Raw genomic sequence first — 23,366 nt, forward strand, 5'->3', positions numbered from 1 at the left:
GCTCAAGGATTACTCCTTATGTGGTGTGTGCTCAGGGGGATCATATGCAGTACCTGGTGTGGATTGAATCCCAGTTGATTACATGTAAGGCAAGTACCTTAACTGCTCTTATTCTCTCTTTGACCCCATATAGGGTTTTTGTTTTGCTTTGGTTTTGAGTCACACATGCCTGTGCTCAGGGACAACTCCCAGGACCATGCAGGGGAGGGTTAGTGGTGGGTGCAGTGCTGACCTGGCAGTCGTGCTGGGGTTGAGCTGGCACCTGTGTCTAAAATTGTGGGGCTGCATCTCTGCCCGCTTAAGGGCTCTGTGCTTCTGCCAATGGCCTGATCTCACGTGGATAATTTCATCAGAGTTCATCTCTGATCATCACCGATAGGCTTCAGAGGCTGAGCTTGGGCCAGGCAGTGCCTCATAGCCTCACCTAAGAAGAGGCCCTGCCCTGCCCTGTCCTGGTTTGCATGGCCCAAACCCACGAACTAGACTAGGAGCTCTGCTAGCAGAAGTTAGTACTGGGCCAGAGTTCTCATTTTCTGTCCTGAGCTCAGTAGAAATTTCTCCCTGATGTTAATCCTGCTGCATTAGCAGCAGGCCCCTCAGCGTCTCAGTTAACCTTGAGGGAACTTTTCCTTTCAGATGGGTCTGTAAATTGGTTTTTGGTGTTGGAACCATGTGGCTGGTTGAGCAGGAGAAAGCAGGTGGCAATAGTGAGGGCACTGAGGACCAGTGGCAAGAAAGAACCTTTGCAAAGGAGAGGTGACAGGGTGTCATCTTTAGTTCAAGAGATTTATTGCTTTGTTAGGACCTTCCCACCAGCTCAAGATCCAGGCCCCTGAGCATGTGCTGTTCAAGATGACTCTGGCTAGTGTTTCTTTTTGCCCTGCAAAGCATTCTCTAAGAGATCTTCTAAGTTGGCCATAAATGCTGTTTTTTTTGTTTGCTTTTGGTTCTGCTTTGTTTGGGCGCTATACCCAGCAGAAGCCCAAAAAACAAATCCCTAGGCTTGTTCTGCATCAGAGATCACTCCTGGCAGGCTCATCTGGGTTGCTGGGGTGTGAACTTGGATCACAGCCAGGGGTGAGGGGAGTGCTCTCCCTGCAGTCCTCTCTCCAGCCCCATAACTGGCATTTGTGATACTGTTTACCAAGAGTCAGTATTGACCAGCACAGCATTATCATCTGTTGTTAGAGTGCTTTAAAAAACACAAATTCTCCGGAGAAGTGACTGCAGAGCCCCTGTGGTGGATGGGTTCTGCTGGGATTTCTCTCAGGAAACCTCTTAGTTTCCTAGCAACCTGTTAGTTGTCATGGCGATGCTGTACCCTGCTGCTCTGCGGAGTGTTCACTTTGGGGACTATTTGCATGTTCTTTTTTTCTCTATTTTTTTTTTTTTTTTGTGTGTAGCTGTGTGTGTGTGTGTGTGTTTGTAACTGTACTTGACCAACATGGTATTGGTTACCTTCTGAGAGTGTTTGGATTCAGCTTATTATTTAGTTGCTGTTAATTGCTAGTTAATGAATTGAATAAATGTCATATAAATAGACAGAGTAGCCAGGATTCAGCACTTTGTACAGCTCCTGTTCCTGCAAGATGGTGATTAGAGAAAGATTCTAATGTTGCTACTATTACAAATGCTGTGCTAAATTACTGTTTTTTTTTTTTGCTGGAGTGGCAGGGAGAGCATCAGTGGTGCTCAGGGCTCAAGGGAACAAAATGGGGTGGGGCGACTGGGATCAAGTTCAGGTTAGTTGCATGAAGGCCAGGCACCGTATCTGCTGTATTAGTGCTCTGGCCCTTATTATTTATGAAGATAAATAATAATCACCTTCTTACCTCATGAATGAGTGCTAGTAAGAGGCCCATTTTTGCATATTGGAAAATTGAAATTCTAGGGTCACATTAGAAATGGTAGTTCATTGATGGGAGGAACCCTTGAGCAATTCTGTGGGGGAATGGGCAATTTCAGTAAAATACCCAAGAGATGATAGTGAGATAATAGTGGGGAGATGGAACTCTTTGGAAGACAGAAGTACATATTATTCATGTTGTCTTTTGAACAGTCCAGCAACATGTAATCTTTCTTGCACATGTTAAAAGACAGGCTCATTAAAAACCAGGCTTGGTAGGACAGTGACCTGGTTTGGGCCACTTGGACTAGCCATTGAGGCGGGCTCGGCTTTTTGCCCTGTCATTGGGCATTGCTGAGCTGCTGGAGGGCATTTCCAAGGTCATTTGTGTGTGTCCTCCTAGAGAGCTTGCACAGACGGTGGGACCTGTGCTGTAGGGTGTTGCCAGCCTTACAAGAGACCCAAGTCCTGGAAGACCAGGAGACTCCATGGGTAGTGGAGGGGGGGGGGCTCAGTTCTGAAGGGGGAGTGTCCGGTGTGGCTCTGCAGAACAGGGTCCCTGTGTGCTCCAGCCTTACCTCCTCACAGCCTGTTGTTTTTCTTTTTCGGGCCACACCCGTTTGATGCTCAGGGGTTGTTCCTGGCTAAGCGCTCAGAAATTGCCCCTGGCTTGGGGGGACCATATGGGACGCCTGGGGATTGAACCCTGGTCCTTCCTTGGCTAGCGCTTGCAAGGCAGACAGACACCTTACCTCTAGCGTCACCTCACCAGCCCCCTCACAGCCTGTTTTTGATCAGTGTGCAGGGGGTGTCAGAACCCCTCTGCTTAAAATGTGGAGGGGTCATGGCACTGAATCTTAAAAATCTTAAACTTGTGGGCCCGGAGAGATAGCACAGTGGCGTTTGCCTTGCAAGCAGCCGATCCAGGACCTAAGGTGGTTGGTTCGAATCCTGGTGTCCCATATGGTCCCCCGTGCCTGCCAGGAGCAATTTCTGAGCAGACAGCCAGGAGTAACCCCTGAGCACCGCCGGGTGTGGCCCAAAACCCAAAAAACAAAAACAAAAACAAAAAAACTTAAACTTGTTTGTTTAAAAATACATTTCTTCACAATTTCCTGTCTGTGACTGCCTTGTGTACCTTTTTTCCTACACAGATATGTCATTGGTGGGTTATACAAAGCCTTGGGCAAAAAGGGTGATAAATTGAAGAGTTGAAGGATGCAGGGGAACAGTTGCTTCCATTCTCCAGGAAATGCCACTGAAACTTTGAAGGGGGAGGAAATCCTTTATTGCTTACTAAAATAAAATGTGCCAGTAGGGTTGTATTTAATTATTTATTTACTTATTTATTGTTTTTTGGCCCACACCTGGCAGTGCTCAGGGGATACGCTTGACTGCACTTAGGAGTCACTCCTGGGATGCTGGGGATGGAACCCCCAATGTACTATTGCACTATCTGGCCCCTATTTATTTAGTTAGCAGTGTCAGATATCCTCTCTCCCTGACTTTTTTTGTTTGTTTGTTTTTTGTTTTTTTGGAGCACACCTGTTGGTGTTCAGGGGCTACTCCTGGATCTGCGCTCAGAAATTACTCCTGGGGACCATATGGGATGTCAGGAATCGAACTCTGGCCCATCTGGTTCCGAAAGGAAAGGGCAAGGCAAACACCCTACTGTTGTGATATTGCTCTGGCCCCCTGTGTATCTTTTTTTTTTTTCTTTTGCTGCCTAGGTCATGAATGAGTTGCCTGCTCCACCTGCTCCACTTGTTTCACCCCTGAGTCCTCCTCCCTGCCTCCTGGGGTGAAGCTCTCTGCCTGAGTCCTCCTCCCTGCCTCCTGGGGTGAAGCTCTAGCTGCCAGGCCAGCATTGTGTCCTGAGGCTTTTAAATCCTAGGGCCCTTGAACTAAATAAAATCCAAGTGCTTGGATTGCTCCAAGTGGTGTCAAACCTTAGTCAGACACATTTGGTCCATGCTGCAGGGGTCAGGCAAACACAGAGAAGGAAATGGGAGGTTGGAGCCAGAGTGTGGGAGAAGGAGAATAAATAGGGCGAGAGTGAGAAAAGCTCTGCGAGGAATTGGCTTTTATCAGAGACTCCGCAGAAAGGGGTTGAGGGAGATTGATTTCTGGAGGGGAGGTGGAGTGTTTGTATGTTAGTGCTGACAGTGACATCTGCCTCCTTAGAGGAATGAGGTAGCTTCTGGCTTCTGAGAGCTCCTGGGTCTGGTGGTACAGTCACTCTGGACTTAAAAGAACCATCTCTCTCTCTCTTTCTCTGTCTCTGTCTCTCTCTTTCCCCCCTCCCTCCCTCCCCCTTCCCGCTCTCATCTTCTCCCCCTCTTTCCCTCTCCCTTTCCCTCCCTCTCTATTACTCTCTCCTCTTCTGGTCTTACCACTCTTGCTTTTGTGTTCTTTACTGTTGATCTTTCTTCGTTCCCTCCTTTTCATATATGTCCTTTCAATATTTCTGTTTTGGTGTCACACTCAAAGGTTCTCAGGGTCCCTGCGGTACCCGGCCTGGGCCCTCCTCCTGTAATGTGACATTCTCTGGGAATTGGGTTGAGGTTTGGTTATCCCACAGTTCCCAGAAGGGAAAGGGAATTCCCATTCCCCTAACCATCAAGGACAGGGGAAGCAGTGTCATTCATATAGATCCATAGATCCGCAGCAAATAATCTACACAGACAAGAGGGTAAAAAGAGGCAAGAAGGTTGGATACAAACCCTTTACCGACTAGCCAGCTGCTCCAAAATAAAGAGCTAGCTCGCCTGCAGCAAAAGGCCCCCTTCCTCTCAGCATTGCCTCCTATTTATTCAGAACCAAACAGCGCCCCTTTCCTAAAAAAAAGGAGGGGGGAAGCAGGCAGAGAGAACCAGATACAAAAGAGAAATGTTATAAAAGCCTCTATATATTTCACATTCTCCCACATGTAAAACTCCAGCCTGTTGAATTGTCCTGACAGCACTTCCACCCGAGGTCAACTCAGAGCATTTCTCAATCAACTCTGAGAGTTTGACTTCTGTGGCGACTCCCCAGGGCTTCTGGTCTGGCTGTCTGCCTCCGACCTCTGATTCTAATGCAGGTCTTGCAAGCCACTGGTCACTGGCTATAGAATAAAAATTAAAAAACAAAGATATAAAGTCCACGAGTTGGTGAGGCCACCCCAGGTACCTTGTTTCTTTCTTTTTTCTTTTTTTTTAATTTTTTTTTTTTTTTTTTTGGTTTTTGGGCCACACCCGGTAACGCTCAGGGGTTACTCCTGGCTATGCGCTCAGAAGTTGCTCCTGGCTTGGGGGACCATATGGGACACCGGGGGATCGAACCGCGGTCCGTCCAAGGCTAGCGCAGGCAAGGCAGGCACCTTACCTTTAGCGCCACCGCCTGGCCCCTTTTTTTAATTTTTAATTTTTTTTTTTTTTTTTTGGTTTTTGGGCCACACCCGTTTGACGCTCAGGGGTTACTCCTGGCTATGCGCTCAGAAATCGCTCCTGGCTTGGGGGGACCATATGGGACACCGGGGGATCGAACCGTGGTCCGTCCTACGCTAGCGCTTGCAAGGCAGACACCTTAACTCTAGCGCCACCTTCCCGGCCCAATTTTTAATTTTTAATTATAAAAACAATGATGCAAAGAAAGAGGACAAGGTAAAGTTACAGTGGAAGGACAATCACCCATAAACAGAGTTCTCAGAAGAAATCCCCTTGCTGACGCCTACATTTTGAACTTACAGTCAAAGAACATTAAGAAAAATAAAACAGAACCCATGTATAATTACTTTGTCCACAAGTCCCCAGATTGTAGTCCATTATAACATTTCTTAGCAGTTCACAAAGCAATCTAAAGCCATGAGATTTATGTGACTCCTTAAACATTGAAGGCATAGTATTTTTACATTGAAGGCATAGTATTTTTAGGCACCTTGTTTCTTTTTTTTTTGGGGGGGGGGCACACCCGGCAGTGCTCAGGGGCCACTCCTGGCTGTCTGCTCAGAAATAGCTCCTGGCAGGCACGGGGGACCATATGGGACACCGGAATTCGAACCAACCACCTTTGGTCTTGGATCGGCTGCTTGCAAGGCAAATGCCGCTGTGCTATCTCTCCGGGCCCGGCACCTTGTTTCTAACCCCATAGGTGGATGGGTCTGATGAAGTAGGGTAGTAGCAGGTGGAGAAATAATACACCAAGCAGTCAGAAAAGATACTCATTGGAGTCAGCTTGCTTTATTTTCTCATGGTCTTTCTCTGCCATGTGCGGCCTCTGTGCTGTGTCTGCCTATCTTCCGTGTGCTTTCTCTGAGGAGCTCTCCTTGCCCTGTGCTGCCTAAGCCATCTGCTTTCTTTTTTCTCCAGCCCAAAGCCAGCACTCTTTTCTTTTCTATCCAGAACCTCACCCACTAGGATGGTATCATCCAGGTGGACATTTACATTACCAAAAGAAGAGGTTAGGGAAACAGGAAGTTGTGGAAAGGGTTACAACTGGCTACTGGCCACTCTGGCCAGGGCTGGGAAGTGACCTTGGGTTTCCATACCCCCTTCCCCCAAACCAACTCCTTTCACAGTCTGAGCCCCTCACTCTGGTTTCTCCTGCCTGACTTGACTATTAGGGGTTCACAGACTTGATGGAACCACCTGGGGAATGTGGACTGTCTTAACCTGGCTTGGGTTTCCCCGAGAAAGCTGGAATCTGAAGCAACAGCTTTAGGAATGTGGACTATTCAGTTGAGCTGCTAAAGGGCTTGTTGTGGCTGCACTGTGTGGGCTCAAGGGCACAGAGAGTTCTGGAATCCCAGCAGCAGGTAGGGAATTCCTTTGCTGTGTCTCAGCTCAGTGAGACCCCTTCTGCCCCTCTGGGTGAAGCACTGGTTCCAGAAGGTCTGACCTTCCTCCATCTCCTGGTGGGATCTCCTCTCCTGGTGGTCTTGTCTGCCGGGGTGTGATATGTCTGTGGAAGGCGTGACATTGGACTGTTTGTTGAGTTCTGTCATATCCCCGTTAGGTATGCAAGCAAGCATTATGCCACTACTGCTCTTGTTTCCCTCCTTGGCCTACAAGTAGAAGCAGCTTGCAGCCTCAAGAACCATTTGCTTGGAGGAATATGGGGTTTGCTGCACTTGGGCCCAATGTTTTCTGTTTATAATAGAATTGGGTCTCTTCACTGTCATTTTTTTTTGGGGGGGGGGAAATTGGGTCCTGTCTGTACTCCCAGTCGCACCCCCCAGCAGTGTGTAGGACTTATTCCAAGCTTGTTCAGGAATAGCTCCTGGATGGCTTGACAGGGAGGGACCACATGAGGTGTTGGGGATGGAACTCAGGCTGGTCTCAAGGAAGGCCTTCCCACTGTACTGCCTCCACCTGCATCTGTCTTTGGAAGGAGATTTCAATTTGCTTCTTGCTAATAATCTGTGGTGAGAAGTGCTTGGAAGGCTCAGTGACACATACACCCCCTAAGACTGGGGAGATGGCTTTCCCTGCTTTTCTGAGCACTGAGCCCAGAGCAGCTCCTGGCTGTACTGACAGGCAGGTCTCCACATGCTCTCACCCCCATGTTTTGCTTACACACACACCACAATGACTTTTTTTTTCTCCCTCTTACGTGAGTATGTTCAGCTTTGAACAAAAGATGCTTTGTTTAATCTGTATTTCTCCTGGTGTTGCGAACCTGTCTTTGATTTTGTCCTAATCCCATTTCTGGGCCTCTGGCCTCTGACCTCAGGCCTCCTTCCTCCTTCCTTCTTCCTTCATGACTACAGTGGAAATGTTCTACTGGCTTTGCAGTGCTCACATTGTCATACCAGAGTGAATCTTGTGGTCTTTCTAAACAGTATTTTTTTTTTTGTTTGTTTGTTTTGTCTTTGTGTCACTTCTGGCGATGCTCGAGTTACTCCTGAATCTGTGCTCAGAGATCACTCCTGATGGGAGGGCCATCTGTGGTAGTGGTGATAGGGACCTCCAGAACTGGACCCTGGTGTGGTCTTTGTTGGATTAGCTTGGGTGAAGAGCCACAGCAGTGCCATGAGAGGTTGTGGCACTGCATCACGCTGCTGCCCTCACACCTCCTCTCTCTCAGCCCTAGGTAGCCCCATCTTGGGCCTGAAGGATTGTTCTCGAGGCTCAGCTGTGTGGTGCCAGAACATCAAGACAGCCTCCGAGTGTGGGGCAGTGCAGCACTGTGTGCAGACTGTCTGGAACAAGCCCACTGCAGTGAGTGTCTTCTACCTGGCTTGGGGACCTTGGGTTCACCTGTCATCACCCCCCTCTTGGGGCACATCCTACCCCCATGCCTTGGAGCAGTTCCCAGAGACAGATCCCTTTCTTGTCACTCACCCCAGTAAAGAGGGTGATTATGGGATATCATATCCAGCCCCTAAGTCTTATTAGCTCTGGGACAAATGTTGGTGGAAAAGGAGGCCCAGGGAACTGCACTGCATTGTCTTCAGACACAGAGTAATGTTGGGACCTTTAAGCCTGTGAGCATCAAGGCACTTCTAAGTTTTGCTACCTGCACCAGCCAACTCACTGCCAGAGGCCTGGTTGTCCTAGGAGAGGCCAGTCCGAATCTGGGCAGGGCAGGGGTCTTCCAGGCCACCAGGATGAAGATGAGGATTAATTCCAAGCACTCTTCTTGAGAAATGGCTTTTGAACTTTCTTGGAAACTGCTGCCATGGCCACAGCTGCTTCCATGTCTGTTTTCAGCTTTGCTGCTGCTCTTTTTTGATTGTTTGTTTTTGGGCCACAACCTGGCAATGCTCAGGGCTGACTCCTGGCTCTGCACTCAAGGATCATTCTTGGCAGTGCTCAGAGGGCCATATGGGATGCCCAGGATCAAACCCAGTTGGCTGTGTGCAAGGCCAGTGCCCTCCTATTGTTGTATATCCTCCGCCCACTGACCATGTTTTTAGTACCACTGCTTCCAGGTCAGCCTAGGTCTCTCTAGGGTGTGCTCCATGCACAACTAGGACCAAAGATTTATATTGGTGTCCCTAACCCAGATAAGGTTCAAGATTGTCCCTTAGATACCTTAGTTCCCGGATCTCCTTGGCTTGGAAGTTTGTTGACACAAGATGGGTGCCTTCCAGAGAGCAGGGAGGACCAGTTGGCATTTCCCTGGCCCTGGGTGCCCAGGCCTGGCACTGGACTGGCATCATGCCTGTAATCTTTGAGTGTGGCGGTGGCTCCATGTGATTATGGCACTGCCAGGGGAGCAGTGTGGGGACAGAACCACTGTGCCCAAGCAGACGCACTGGTCTGACTGACCGACCTTGGATTCCTGGCTGGCCGCTGCCCCTGCTCCTGCCCCGCCTCTTTCACTCACTCAACCATGCGAGGTTGGGTTCAGGTCGTATGTACTGCGCAATGTTTTTTTTTTTTTTTCCCATCCTCACCTTACAGCAGTGGTCCTCAAACTTTTTAAACAGGGTCTAGTCCCTCAGACTGTTGGAGGGCTGAACTATAGCAAAAACAAAAACTATGAACAAGTTCCTATGCATACTGCATATATCTTATTTTGAAGTGAAGAAACAAAACCGGAACAAATACAATATGTGGCCTGTGGGCCATAGTTTGAGGACCACTGCTTTACAGGGTCTGTTTCTTCAGCAGTTTGTTTTTTTTTGGGGGGGGGGGGCTACATGGACCTTAGGGTTACTCCTGACAATTTCAGGGAATCAAATGGGATGTCGGAGATCAAACCAAAGTTGGACGTATGCAAGGAAAAACATTCTATCCACTGCTATCACTCTTTCTCTTTTCTCTTCCCAATTTTTTGTTTGTTTTGTGCCATTTTACTTTTTTTTTTTGGTTTTTGGTTCACACTGGCAGCGCTCAGGGGTTGCTCCGGGCTCTACGCTCAGAAATTGCTCCTGGCAGGCTCAGGGGACCATATGGGATGCTGGGATTTGAACCACCATCCTCATGCAAGGCAAATGCTTTACCTCCATGCTATCTCTCCGGCTCCCTGTTTTATGCTATTTTTGGTTCTTTGTGGCAACTCCCACAGTGCTCAGCAGTTCAGTTACTCCTGGCTCTGCATTCAGGGATCATTCCTGGGGATACTTAGGATACCACCTGGGGTGCCGGGATCGAATGGGGGTTCAATTGCAGTCAAGGCAAACACCCTCCCTATTGTTACTACTTGTCTGTCCAACCCCCCACCCCTTATAGCTTTTTATTGCCAGCATTTCAAGATATGATCAGGAGTGGGTTTTTTTTTTTGTTGTTGTTGTTGTTTTGTTTTTGTTTTTTTTTTTGTGGGGGTCACACCTGGCAGCGCTCAGGGGTTACTCCTGGCTCTATGCACAGAAATCGTTCCTGGCAGGCTCGGGGGACCATATGGGAATGCCGGGATTCGAACCACCGACCTTCTGCATGCAAGGCAAACACCTTACCTCCATGCTATCTCTCCGGCCCCGATCGGGAGTGTTTGGTCCTGCTGGGGCAGAGTTTCCTTCTGCTGTTGTATCTGTGTACCACTCTGGTGTGCCAGGATGGTTGGTCTCTGGGAAGTGAGTCTGCAGATGCCTTTGTTTCTGACTTCCAGAAAGTTAGCACCAGAAGTTGCCTGCCTGTTCATTGGGGAGGGCTCCATCTAACACATACCAACCAATCTTGCTTTTCTTCCCCTGTAGAAATCACTTCCCTGCACCCTGTGTAGAGATGTCATTGTCGCCTTGGACGACGCTGTGTTAGACAACAGCACTGAGGTGAGCCCTATGTGTGGATGTCACATGGCCACTGTGACTAGACTCAGAGAGGACTTTGTTTAGGGTCACATTCATTTTGGGGGGGAGCGGGTAGGTGGTGGACACCTAATTCTCATGGTCTGTTTGTCCCATTCCCTCCCCCATCCTTGACACATGCCACAAAACTTCTTAGCTAGAGCTTGTGTGAACACAGGCTGCAGGCCAGGAAAGGAGGTATTCAGACCCAGGTGGGTAGATTGGGCCTTGTGAACTTTGGGTCCACTTGTTCCTGTCCTCTTTTGCTCACAATTCCCTTGTCTGAGCATCAGACTGAGAGGCGCCTTGTTCAGAGTGACGCCCGTGCTTGTGCTTGTCCTTTCTTTGTCTCCGGGTCTGCTGGAGCCGTGCCCCCTCTGCGTCCTCTCCCCAGCAGCTCTTTTCTGAGAGCTCGGTGGATTGGGGCCTGGCTTGGCTCCCGCCTTTAAAAAAAAAAAAAAAAAAAAACTGCATCCCGATTGATCCTCTCTGTTCTCTGTCCTCTGCAGGAAACAGCCCTTGAGTACATGGAGCGCGCCTGTGACTGGATGCCAAGGTCAGAGTCTGAAAACTGCAAGGAGATGATTGACAACTACTTCCCTCTCCTATTGAACATGCTCAAAGACACTCTGGTAGGTGGCAGACATGACCAGCGCCCACTTTCAGGCCCTGGGGACAGGACACACCAGATTGGGGAGCAGGGGGTTGGAAATGGAAAGTGCCACTGAACAAGGAAAAGCAGGACTTTGCCTGAATTCCCATGGTTCGAGTCCTCTGTTTCGCCGCTTCCGACAGCGATTGTGGGAGGACACAGGAAATAACTTTAGCCAGTTGCATGTTCTTGGTTGCTGACTTGATAAACTTCAGTTCCATTTCTCACTGGCCCCTTGAGCAAGCCACGGCAGTTGTTTTTGTGAACGTTGTCTGTCTGTCTATCTCTTTGTTGGTCTAGCTCTGAGGATGCTCAGCTAGCAGAAACTAGGGTTGACATTTCTGAGCAGCCAGGTTTGTGGGATTCCCAAAGCCCTCAGGACATGAGGCACTTATGAAACCAAGAGTGTTGGGGACAGGGCCTTAAGGGATTTAATTTAACTTAAGGATCAGGGGTGTAGGTAGGTACCCTGGGCAGATGGCTCAGCTTTCCTTGCAAGGGATGTGTCCAACCCACCTGTGTTCTTTGGCCTCCAGGACAACCCTACCACCGTGTGCTCGGCAGTTAATCTCTGTCAGTCTGAACAGAAGCACCTGGCAGAGCTGAACCACAAGAAACAGCTGGAGTCCAACACGATCCCTGAGCTGGACCTGTCCGAGGTGGTAGCGCCCTTCATGGCCAACATCCCTCTCCTGCTGTACCCCCAGAACAGCCCCCGCAGCAATCCTCAGCATAAGGTTAGGTGGGGAGGCTGGGCAGAGGGAGCAGGTGGGGGGAGGGTGCACTCACCTTCCCTGGGCTCCTAACCTGGGCCTTAGGGTTTTCTAGATTGGCTGTAAGTGCACAGTGAGCCGGGTTCTCTGTAGACTGGCAGGACGTGGGCAGGGCCCTAAGTTGAGCACTTCCTCTCTGCAGCCGGGAGAGGACGTGTGCCAGGACTGTGTCCAGATGATAACCGATATCCAGAGCGCTATCAGGGACAACTCGACCTTCGTTGAGACCTTTCTGGACCACGTCAAGGCACAGTGTGACCACCTGGGGCCTGGCATGGCTGATATGGTGAGCTCGCTTGTGGCCCAAGCCACGCTGGACTGATTGGCTGGGCTGGCTGGGCTGCTGACAGGAGTGGGAAGGGAAGCAGGAATCTTCCTCTTTTCTCTGTACCAAGGTTGCCTTGAACTGGATTTAGGCTCTTTGGGGACCAAAGTGTGTGTGTGTGTGTGTGTGTGTGTGTGTGTGTGTGTGTGTGTGTGTGTGTGTGTGTGTATGTGCTGGGGGGTTGTTATATTGGACATTTCAATCTATGGTCTGAAAGAGAGATAGTGTTGGGGGGATGTAATATTGAAATTCTAATCTGAGAGAGAGAGACAGAGAGGAGAGAGAGAGAGAATGAGAGAGAGAGAGAATGTGTGTGTGTGTGTGTGTGTGTGTGTGTGTTGGGGGGGGTTTGTTATATTGGACATTCCAATCTATGGTCTTGGAGTTGACTCAAATAGCTCTTTCAGCAACGCAGCTGTGCTATTGCTCCGGCCTCAAGGGTTCAGAACTACTTCATGGGGCTCTTGATTGGTATGAAAATATGTTGGGTGCAAATGGATTTGCTTCTGTGGGCTTCAAGCCTTGCCATGGCCCCCAGGAACATATCCTTAGATTCCAGAAGCAAAGCTCCCTCACTGGGATATGTGATAGCTGGTGGCTCTTAGAAGAGCTGCCCAGGACTTGGCTGTGTCATTTCAGAGTTGCTTGGTTTTTGGGCCACACCTGGTGGTGCTCAGGAGTTACTCCTGGTCTGTACTCAGAAATGACACCTGGAAGGGGCCGGAGCAGTAAGGTGTCTGTCTTGCTGGTGCTAGCCTAGGATGGACCGTGGTTCAATCTCCCGGCATCCCATATGGTTTCCCCAAGCCAGGAGCGATTTCTGAGCCCATAGCAAGGAGTAACCCCTGAGCGTCACTGGGTATCACCTCCCCACCCCAAATGAAATGATACCTGGCAGGCTCAGGGGACCTATGGGATGTCAGGGATCGAACCTGGGTTGACCACTTGAAAGACAAATGCCCAATGCTCTGTACTGTCGCTCTGGCTTGAAAGTTACTATTTTTTAAAAAAAAGAGATTTGTCAAGGCCTCTGTCGGTGGAGCTCAGTTGCAGCCCTAATTTGCATCCTGTCTCCGCAGTGTAAGAACTACATCAGCCAGTACTCCGAGGTGGCTGTCCAGATGATGATGCACATGGTAGGTGTCCCCTTTTCTGGCGGTATTTGCTCTTTGTTTCAGACTTGGTGATTCCCAGGAAACTTGAACTTGGTGGCTTATTTTTATTTACCCCTTTGAGTCCTGATTTAGGGGCAAAATGAGATCACTATGACCAGTAGACCCATTTCCCCACAAAAGGCGCCTTCCCCTTGCAGGGGGTGGGTAGGTGAAGGGTGGCTAAAGTGGATTAACCTCTGCAAGCTTGCAGTTTGCTGGATCCACTTCTGCCTGGCGATGTCAGCTTGAGGCTGTGCCAGGCCTGCAATCAGGCCCTGAATTCTAAGTGAGATGAATGTCCCTTTCTGGGCTTTGGGGCTGAGCTGCACTCCTACCTCCTGGCTTGGCTCCTCGTGTGTCCCTGTCAGAGTAGCCAGCTCAGAGCTGAGGAGGGTACCCTATCCCCCACCATGGCCATTGACTTTGCCATGTGGGGTTGGAGCCATCCTTGCATTAGGCTTTGCACTGTGGTTGGTTCTGTGGAGGACCCGATCCTCATTTTGTGCTGCTGGAGCAGAACTGAGTAATTGAGACTCATGGGGTAGGCCCTGCTCTTCTGAGACCTGCCCTCCTACGGTGCAGGAGGCTTGGGAGTTTGTAGCTCTCTTGCTTGAGAATTTTCTTTTGGGTAGGGGTGCTCCTAGGAATACTTGAGCCCAACAACTCAGTGCTCAGCAGAGTGCTCCCCCGTGGTGCCAAGTGCTGCCTGGGCTGCCCTGCATGGGGAAGGGATGTGTGGGTGTGTGGTATTTGGAACCCAACTTGGGAATGTGGTGTGTGACAAGTAGGCCCTCTGGCCCATGAGTGCTCCCTGGCCCTTTAAAGGTTTTGCTGGTTTGAGGGGTCCTGACTAGCAGTGCTTAAGGTTTGCTCTTGATTTATTGCTTGGGTGGTGCTGGACATCCTGTATCCTACCCAGACCTCTTGCGCACAAAGCATGTGCTCAGCCCATAGATTACTGCAAGCACCTTAATTATTTGTTTCGTTTTGGGACCATACCCTGCAGTGTTCAGGCTTATTCCTCTCCTGGCTCTGCATTCAGGATTCACTCTGGGATTGGAGGGAACCCTATTGGTGATTCCAGGGATTGAGCTTGGCTGGCCACATGCATGGCAAGCACCCTACGCATTGTGCACTATCTTCAGCCCCCTAACAAAAATGTTGAGGCGGTTTACAAAGATGTCTGCACCTAAGGGGTGGGAAAGAACGTCTCGCAGGTGACCTGGGTGGTCAGCTGGAACAGAATTTGTTTCATCACTCACACGCATGTTTGCCCCTGCCTCATTACGCGCTATGCTGCCTACTTGTGCTCCTAAGTTCCCCATCACTAGCTCAGCGAATCTGGGACCAGGCATTCGAAGGGCAGAAACTTCAGTTCAGTCTGAACACACCTCACCCACTCTCTTAGAACTAAGACATTTCTCTCATTAAACATTAGAAAATAAATCCATAGGACCGAAATGATAGCACAGTGAGTGGGGAGGGTGTTTGCCTTGCAGGAGGCCCAGGTTCTGTCTTCAGCACTGCAGCAACTCTGAGCACTGCTAGACGGGACACTGAGCCTCACATCACAGGGAAGAAGCCCAGAAACAAACAAAACAGCAGCCCAGAAACAATTTTGGTCATGAAGTAGGACTTTAAGGCCTATAGTTTGCACTTTGAATGTGAAAGTTTATTGGTCAGGAGACTTTGAAAATATCTCTAATGTCTACTGGCAGGTGGGATAAAAATTTTAAGTAACTAATTTCTCCTCCCGTGGCTCACCATTGACCTTAGCACAAAAAGTGTGATGGACGCCCTTGTGCCAGATAGCTTGTGGTATCAGGGTTTTGGCCCTGAGGTGGCATGCAGGGCGGACATAGCTCAGACTGGCCTATGTGGGCTGGGGTTTGGCCTCCTAGGAAAGTGTGTCAGGGCTGGGGCAGCAGAAAGTTTCAGGGTCCCAGGCCCTTCTATGTGTTATAGCACACTCCACCTCCTCTGGGCATAACCCTGCATATGGGCACACTTGTCTGGGTATATCCCCTCCTTCTGGTGCCCCCTCTTCCAGACACTCTTGTGTCTTGTGGTTGTAGTGGGTTAGGACCCCCCCCCCCAGGAGACCCCTCTTCTGGGAGTTCTGCTCCTGGAGCATTATTTGGCACTGATAGCCATGGGGTCCGAGGACTCATGGGGTGGGGAGGGGCAGCTGCAGGGCCCCTTGAGTGCCAGTGGTAGGATTAAGGTAGGTCAGTCTGCAGCAGTATGTGTTTGCCCTGAACTGCTCTGAGTTTGCTCTGGTCTCTCTTAACTCTGGTGTCCTTTCTTCCTCTCTTTTCACCTCGATGTCCTGTTGTTGGTCTCATAGCAGGATCAGGTAGGTACTGGGGAACATTCTTGTGGTAGAGGTGTCTGTCTGTATGCTCTTCTATGACTCTAGTAGCTCTGACAGATACAAGGGCTGCCGCCAGTGGGACTTACCCCTCTGGCTGCCCCAGGACTTGGCCTTGGAGGTCTAAAAGTTCTTGCCCCTTCATGGGATCAGAAAGTGAAGCCAGTGGGAAACCATGTCAGTGCATGGCGCCCTGTGTGTTGAGGAATGTGTGGTGGTGGAGACAGTGGGTAACCCCAGAGAGCCCTCAGCTTTCCTCACCGTGGCCCAGCTTGCTGGAGCCAGGTGCCTTGTTTCTGTCGGACTCAGCACACTGCATGCTTTAGTCCTGTCATGCTTTTTGTCGCATGAGTAAGTCATTGGCCACCTGAGCAGGCGGGCACTTCAGTTTCCCGGCACTGGCCAGATGTAACCTCTGAACCATCAGTGTATGTGCACCTTTGTGGAGCCAGATCAGATGGTTGGGATCTGGCGGGTTGGCATCTGCAGGAACTGAATGCTCAAACCCTGCTCAGAATTGCTACTATTGGGGGTTGTTGTCCCTCTGAGTGCTAGCTAACTCCTCTTCGAGTATAGTCACAGGGTTAGAAACCGGAATGATTTATCTGCCTTAGTCAGGCAGAACCACCACATACTTCCAGAATGGTTGGTCTTTTTATTTTCCTAAAAAGCTACATCTTTGGCTCTTTTCTGGTTGCTCCCTGTTTTCCAGGCACACCTCAAACAGGCTATTGAGTTTTGTTTTTTTTTTTTTTGGGGGGGGGGGCATATGCAGTGGTGCTTAGGTGTTGCTCCTGGCTCTGCTCAAATCGCTCCTAAAAGGCTTGGGGGACCATAATGGATGCTGGGGATCAAACCCCAGTTTGTCCCAGATCAACTGCTTGCAAGGCAAATACCGCTGTGCTGTCACTCCAGCCCCTCAAACAGGTTATTTAGGATGTGCTTTTTTATTTTTTAATTTTTATTACTTATTTATTTTGGTCTTGGGCCACACCTGGTGGTACTCAGGCATTACTTCCTGAATCTGCCCTCAGAAATCACTTCTGGCAGGCTCAGGACCACATGGGATGCTGGGGATCAAACCCTGTTTGGCTGAATGTAAGGCTCCAGCCCCAGGTTGCGCTTTTTAGACTCCAGTTTAATTAGTTAGACCTTCGCTGTTCATATGGAGCTCTCAGATAGAGGAACCTTCTGACAAAGAACCTGCATTTCCTCTTACCCTTGCTTTGACTAAGGTGGGGGGGTTTCCTCCATGGTCTTGGGCCCAGATGGGAAAGGGGGATCCATGTGAAAACCTTATGACTGACACCCAACTTGTTTATCCCTCCTGGGGCATTGGGTTTCCCTGGCAGAGTGGGCAAAGTGCTTGCAGAATTGTGGAAATTAGAGAAGTTTTCTGTGAAAAGCTGACATCTTCTCAAGAAGTCATTCTCAATGGTTCTTTTTTGTCCCGTCGGGCAGGCATGGTTTTGTTTGTTCCTGTAAGCTTGTGGCATAGTTAAGTCCCTCTCTGCACAGAAGGCAGTTGGGTTCCTTCCTACATCCATAGTTGGCTTCCAGGAAATGGGTCCTTGCACAGGGGGGTGTTCAGCTGCTGCCGAAGGTGTAGGCCTTGGGCTACGTGATAAAGTTGGAGCTGGCCTGTTCTGTATGGCTTCCTCTGGCTGCTGCTCTGTAGAATTGCTTCTTGAATGCTGATTATGGGACTCTTGGTCAGAGGCTTTGGCTGTCAGTCTGCCTGGACGTTGGGATCTGGCTGCCTCTTCCTACCCTGCCCCGCTTGTGGTGGAAGGAAGGAAGGAACAGGTTGGGGAACAGCCCTAGCTAATGCTTTCTCCTCCTTCTCAGCAACCCAAGGAGATCTGCACAGAAGTTGGGTTCTGTGACGGGCCACAGAAGGTGCCCATGCAGAAGCTGGTTCCTGCCAAAGCTGTCTCTAAGGACGTCATTCCTGCCCTGGAGCTGGTGAAGCCCATTAAGGTACGAGGTGTCACTTGCCAAACTCTACTCTACCTGCCTGGGGTGTGTATGTGTGTGTGTGTGAAGCCCATTGAGGTGTACATGGTGTCACTGTGTGTGTGTGTGTGTGTGTGTGTGTGTATGTATGCAGCCCATTAAGGTACGAGGTGTGTGTGTGTCACTGTGCCAAACTCCACCTGCGTGTGTGTGTGTGTGTGTGTGTGTGTGTGTGTGTGTGTGTGTGTGTGTGTGTGTGTGTGTTGATGTGATGCAGCCACTACCTCCCCAGTGTATTTGCTTGTTTAGAAACCCTAGTTATGTGATCCCGTGTCCTCTTGAGTCCCCCAAACAATACCAGGAGTAATTCCTCCTTATAAAACCGGGAGAAATCTGTCAGCATTGCTGGGTGTGACCAAAACTACAACACTTGAAATAAAATAAATCCTGGTACTGAAAAAGCCTACTTTACTTTTTTTGGTTTTTGGTTCACACCCGGCAGCACTCAGAAGTTACTCCTGGCTCTGTGCTCAGAAGTCGCTCCTGGCAGGCTTGGGGGACCATATGGGATGCTGGGATTTGAACTGGGGTCTGTCCTGTGTAGGCCGCATGCAAGGCAAACGCCTTACCGCTGTGCTATTGCTCTGGCCCCCCTACTTTTTGTTTTGTTTTGTTTTGTTTTGTTTTGGGCCACAGCTGGTCCCTTGGGCAGAAGCCTCCAGGCACGGGCGTCCATTTTTAATTCTCCAGCACCTTCTGTGGTTAAAAACCTCCATGCTCGGGCCGGGTGGTGGCGCTGGAGGTAAGGTGCCTGCCTTGCCTGCGCTAGCCTAGGACGGACTGCGGTTCGATCCCCCGGCGTCCCATATGGTCCCCCAAGAAGCCAGGAGCAACTTTTGAGCGCATAGCCAGGCGTAACCCCTGAGCGTCACAGGGTGTGGCCCAAAAACCAAAAAAAAAAAAAAAAAAAACCTCCATGCTCCACCACTCTTGGCTGGGAATTGAACCTGGATTGGCCACAGGCAAGGCTAAGTGCCTTCCCAGTAGTCCTTATTGAGACTGGAATCTCCTGACTATTTGCAGATAGTGAATTCTCACCCTGCCATGAATGAATGCTGAAGGCTGAAATGGGGACCTAAGCCAGCACCTCTGACCAGGGACGTGGGGAGGGCTTTCCACACTGTCTGTGTGTCTGATTATTTTCAGTGGAGGTGATGGTAGGGGTTTGGGGAGGGGGACGTATAATAGCAGGTTCTTGACTGGACACAGAGAATAGAAGGCAGCTGCCTTCACTTGGGGGTTGCAGTAAGCAGTCTCAGTGTGCTGCTCACCGGCCAGCTGGAAGGGGCAGGGGCAGGGCCCAGCCTAACAGTGAAGCCTCTATCTCCCTTTCCCATTTTCTGGCAGAAGGACCTTGTCCAAGTGAAGGACGGTGTTTTATGTGACATGTGTGAGCAGGTGGTGAAGGAGCTGGTCAGCTGGATTGACAGCAACCAGACGGAGGTACGTATATTGTGGGGAGCGTGGCCCTCCTCAGGAGCTGGGGTGGAGGTGCTCTCATTGGTGGGCCTGGTGCAGTCTGGTGAGCTCTGCGGCTCTTTACAAAGGAACCTGGGGCGGGATGAGCTGTGTTTTGGTCTTTGGTGTGTGGAAACAGTCTCCATTAAGATAGGTGATGTCACTGTGGTGTCACTGTGCTGGGGTTGTGGGGACTCCTCTCTGCCTTTCTCCACCACCACCACCCCCCCTACCTATACAGGTTTGTGCTTTCTGCTGCTGCCCAGTTCTGTGTGGTGGGGGGTGGTTCTTACTTGCTCCCTAGCTATGCTGGTATTTCTGAACCTCCCGGTTTCTCACTAACCTTCGCTCTTGCCTCATGTTTCAGGAAGAAATCATCGGCATGTTTGATAAGATATGCTCAAAGCTGCCGGCGTCCATGGCCCAAGAGTGCCAGGAGGTGGTGGACACATACGGCAGGAGCCTACTGACCATGCTGTTGCAGGACGTGAGCCCCGAGTTGGTGTGCTCCATGGTTGGCCTCTGCCCCACCAAAGGCGTGCCTGCACTCACTGGTGAGCCCTGCTGGGGCGTGGGTAGGGTGGGGGTGAGGCCAGGCCCATCTCTGTCCCCATCCCTGGCCTTGCCCCTTCGGGCTCTGCCTCCCTGCCCACACTGAACTGTGCCCTCTGGTGCAGTGCATGTGGTTCCGGCCAAGAAGACTCAGAAGAAGGATGACGGCTTCTGCGAAGTGTGCAAGAAGCTGGTCGGCTATCTGGAAGAGAATCTGGAGAAGAACAGCACTGAGGAAAGGATCCGGGGTGCTCTGGAGAAAGGCTGCCACTTCCTGCCCGACCCCTACAAGGATGAGGTACAGGGCTGCTCAAAGGGCCCCTAGTTGAAGTTTGGAGAGGAAGTGACTACTTCCTCCAGGCTTGCTAGTCCAGTGAGGCTACCTTTGGGGGTACTTGGGGGCATTCACACACACACACACACACACCCACCCCCCGTCACGACTTCTTCCTCAGCTGCTCTGTTTCCTTCACAGTGCAATTCCTTCGTAACCCAGTATGAGCCGTTGCTGATGCAGATCCTGGTGGAGATGATGGACCCACCTTTCGTGTGCCAGGTAAGTGCCACCAGCTGGTTGGGCCCTGGAGGGCTCCTCCGAGATGCTCATCTGTGAGGCAGTTTGGGGATACTTTGCTGGGACATCAGGAAGTTGGGGAGCAGGCTTCTGGACCCATTGTCTCAGTCCCTAAGCTGATACTCTCCCCTCACAAAGGATTCTTAAACCTTCCTCTACCTTTTCTGTCATCTTGTAGAAGGTTGGTGCCTGCCCTGCGGCGCAGATGCCACTTCTGGGCACTGAGAAGTGTGTCTGGGGCCCCAGCTTCTGGTGCCAGAACATGGAGTCGGCAGCTCTGTGCAATGTAAGTAGCAGCTGGTGCATCTGCTTCCCTGTGTACCTTTGAAGCTCTTGGGCCCCCAGTGTGCTCAGGTTGGCCAAAGTCGGTCCTGTCACTTGTGTTACCTGGGTGGATGGGGGGCCCAGCCAGCCTCTTCCAAGGAGGTCTCACTGACGTCTTGACCAGCCCTGCAAACTGCCACCTGCTGGGCAGCCTTTGGGTGCCAGAACACTGCTCGGTGGGCGCTGATGCCCACACCAGCCTCTATCATGGGTGGACTACATACATGCCCAGTGGGCCCGAGGGGTCAGGCTGGCCATGTAGTCTCGGGTCAACACTGCACCGAGGGCAGGTCCTGCCCATCCCCACCCCTTCACAGCACAGGGGATCCCCAAGCCTGTGCACCCCTGCTGCTGGGTGAGGGGATTCTGGTCATGGACTCCCCCAATCCAGGGCCCCCACCTTCCATCTTAGGGTTTTCTTTTATTTTGGGGCCACACTGGTGGTTGCTTAGTGGCTTTTCTTGGCCTCAGTGCTCAAGGTATCGAGTCTGGACGTTGGCCCCTGTTCAGCCTGGTTACATTGCCCCAAGTAGGGCAGATCCATTTGTCTCCCAAGAACTCAGGTTTGTGTTCTCTCCTACCAGGCTGTGGAGCACTGCAAGCGCCATGTGTGGAACTAGGCCTCTTGACCCCAGAAGCAGTGCCAGCTCCTCCTACTTGCATCTCTGATACAGCTGCCCAGATTTGTGGATGGAGATACCAGAACCAGGACTGTCTTCCCCTCTGTTTCACCCCTTTCTCTAGCACCGCTGGGGCAGAGGCGCCTCCGTGCCCCTCCCTTACCCTCTGCTCGACGTGATGTCTTGGACTTGAAATGCCCCCTGCCTATGAGGAGTAGAGATGGCCCTAGGGAGGGCTGTGTGGTGGGCAGTGGGTACCTCATGATGACACCAGGCTCCTGCTTTCTCCAAGGGCCTGCAGTTCCCCTGGCCTGTTGGCCATCACATACCAGGATCTGATATGAATGGACTAGAAGTTTCCAGTGTGGTCCTTGGTGTCAGGGAGGTACCCAGGGGGGACTAGGTTCCTGGGCCAGTCTGCCTGCTCCCCAGTTTTCTCCCAGTGACACTGTTTGGGGGTTCTGTAGGAGTGTGTTGGGAAAAGGCTAGATGCGACCTGCTCCTATGGCCCCGGCATGCATGGACAGTGGTGACCTCCGGCCCCTGCCCTCCCAGATGCTGTTTTGACCCCACCTTCTCGGGGCTGCTGGCCACTGTTAAGCCCCCTTCTGCTCTACCCCTTTCCCTCCTTGGCACCAGGAGCCAGTGAGCAGAGCTGGCCAGATGGGCAGTTGCTAATTACCAGCCTTACCAGTTTGTTTCACTAGTGTCTGATTTAACAATAAAGTTCTGTCAGCCAGACCGAATACAAGTTTCTGTGGTAATCGGCGTGGAGGCCACAGGAGGCCCCTAGTACCCGCAGTCAGTCTCATGGGTTCCCCCATGTTTCCACACACACACACACACCCCTTCCCCCAGTGCCACGAATAGTCAGAGAACATACCAGTTCCTTGTGAGTTGCTTTTTAAAATTCAGACCATTCCAGAAACATTCAGTGAGTAACCAACTGAAAACAAGGGCTGACTACTAAAGGAATAACTTAAATGTAGAAAAGGTGTCTACACAAACACTTGACATTCAGAAGGGGGGCATGGTGGGGAGATGGAGAGGTTGTGGACCCACTGGAGCTGGGAAATGGGCCTCACGCTGGTGACAGGAAGGCCATGGGATTGTCAGAGACCTGAGGGGGGGGTGCGTTGTCAAAGGCAGGCCTGTCACCTCAGCCTGGATCTAACTGTTGGTCCTCAGGCTCCTGGGCCCCAGCGAGCTTCCTTTCCTGTCCTTGGACACTGAACATTTTTGATTTTCTTAAAAAAATAACAAATTTTATGAAGATCGAGATCAGATGCTGAATGAGCATCAGGCAAAGATCCGAGAGGCCAGTGTGGGAGCCCACGGTCCTTCTGCCACCCTTGTCCTGCCTGTACCCAGAGTCCCACACCCCAGTCAGAGCTCGGTGATCTCCAGGGGACTCTCCATGATCACGTCACGGAGCTTATGTAGGGGTGTGGATTTGGCTGACTCGGTGCGGGCATTACGTTCCAAGGCGTTGGCCTCAGCGGCCGTCAGCGTCTCCAGCGAGCGGCCCAGGCCCTTCTGGTCATCTTCGGGCAGGCTGTTGAGGTCAGTGGGCAGCAGGGTGCGTGAGCTGCCATGCCCCATGGGCCCCCTGAGCTCCATGGGCGACTTTTGGCGGAAGTGCAGACTGCCCTGACCCGGGCTGCGGTCCCCCGTGTTCTCGTCCATCTCCGTTTGGATCAGCTGCAAAAGGCCAGGGCACCCACTTGTCTGAAGGTCCCCTGCAACTCCCTCTTTGGAGTCTGGGCCATCCAGGAACAGCTTACCTGCAATGCTCAGGACTTCTGGCTCTGCACTCAGAATTACTTCTGGACTATATGGGATGCCGAGGATCCAGTAAGCCACAATTAAAACAAATGGCCCACCATTTCATACTATCACTTTGGCCCCCTGTCTAACTTAAAAATCTTAATAAAATCAGTGTAGGGGCCTCTCCCTCCTAGTGGAAGTTCTGTTCTTGGATGCAGTGA

The 23,366-nt window shown here is 51.0% G+C and overlaps 4 protein-coding genes across 4 annotated transcripts in view; 3 read left to right on the plus strand and 1 right to left on the minus strand.

The window, feature by feature from the left end:
• PSAP (prosaposin) overlaps positions 1–22,129 on the plus strand; it is a 28,834-nt gene extending 6,705 nt beyond the window's left edge. The window contains exons 2-14 of the mRNA XM_049789266.1: positions 7,913–8,046; positions 10,470–10,544; positions 11,069–11,191; positions 11,748–11,975; positions 12,136–12,270; positions 13,389–13,445; positions 17,683–17,814; positions 19,198–19,293; positions 19,676–19,862; positions 19,986–20,158; positions 20,336–20,416; positions 20,613–20,720; positions 21,343–22,129. Coding sequence (XP_049645223.1) covers positions 7,913–8,046; positions 10,470–10,544; positions 11,069–11,191; positions 11,748–11,975; positions 12,136–12,270; positions 13,389–13,445; positions 17,683–17,814; positions 19,198–19,293; positions 19,676–19,862; positions 19,986–20,158; positions 20,336–20,416; positions 20,613–20,720; positions 21,343–21,378 — 1,565 coding nt within the window. The 3' untranslated portion in view covers positions 21,379–22,129. The remainder of the gene's footprint in view (positions 1–7,912; positions 8,047–10,469; positions 10,545–11,068; positions 11,192–11,747; positions 11,976–12,135; positions 12,271–13,388; positions 13,446–17,682; positions 17,815–19,197; positions 19,294–19,675; positions 19,863–19,985; positions 20,159–20,335; positions 20,417–20,612; positions 20,721–21,342) is intronic.
• SPOCK2 (SPARC (osteonectin), cwcv and kazal like domains proteoglycan 2) overlaps positions 1–23,366 on the plus strand; it is an 836,669-nt gene that overhangs the window by 160,383 nt on the left and 652,920 nt on the right. The gene's annotated exons all lie outside the window — the stretch shown is intronic.
• The window catches only part of VSIR (V-set immunoregulatory receptor), a 58,527-nt gene continuing 55,669 nt past the window's right edge, over positions 20,509–23,366 (plus strand). Inside the window, exon 1 of the mRNA XM_049789196.1 lies at positions 20,509–20,533. The gene's annotated coding sequence lies outside the window, so the exon portion shown is untranslated. The remainder of the gene's footprint in view (positions 20,534–23,366) is intronic.
• The window catches only part of CDH23 (cadherin related 23), a 343,293-nt gene continuing 342,686 nt past the window's right edge, over positions 22,760–23,366 (minus strand). The window contains exon 69 of the mRNA XM_049789257.1: positions 22,760–23,079. Coding sequence (XP_049645214.1) covers positions 22,765–23,079 — 315 coding nt within the window. The 3' untranslated portion in view covers positions 22,760–22,764. The remainder of the gene's footprint in view (positions 23,080–23,366) is intronic.

This window comes from Suncus etruscus, chromosome 15 (genome assembly GCF_024139225.1).
Source record: "Suncus etruscus isolate mSunEtr1 chromosome 15, mSunEtr1.pri.cur, whole genome shotgun sequence".
Classification (NCBI taxonomy): Eukaryota; Metazoa; Chordata; class Mammalia; order Eulipotyphla; family Soricidae; genus Suncus; species Suncus etruscus.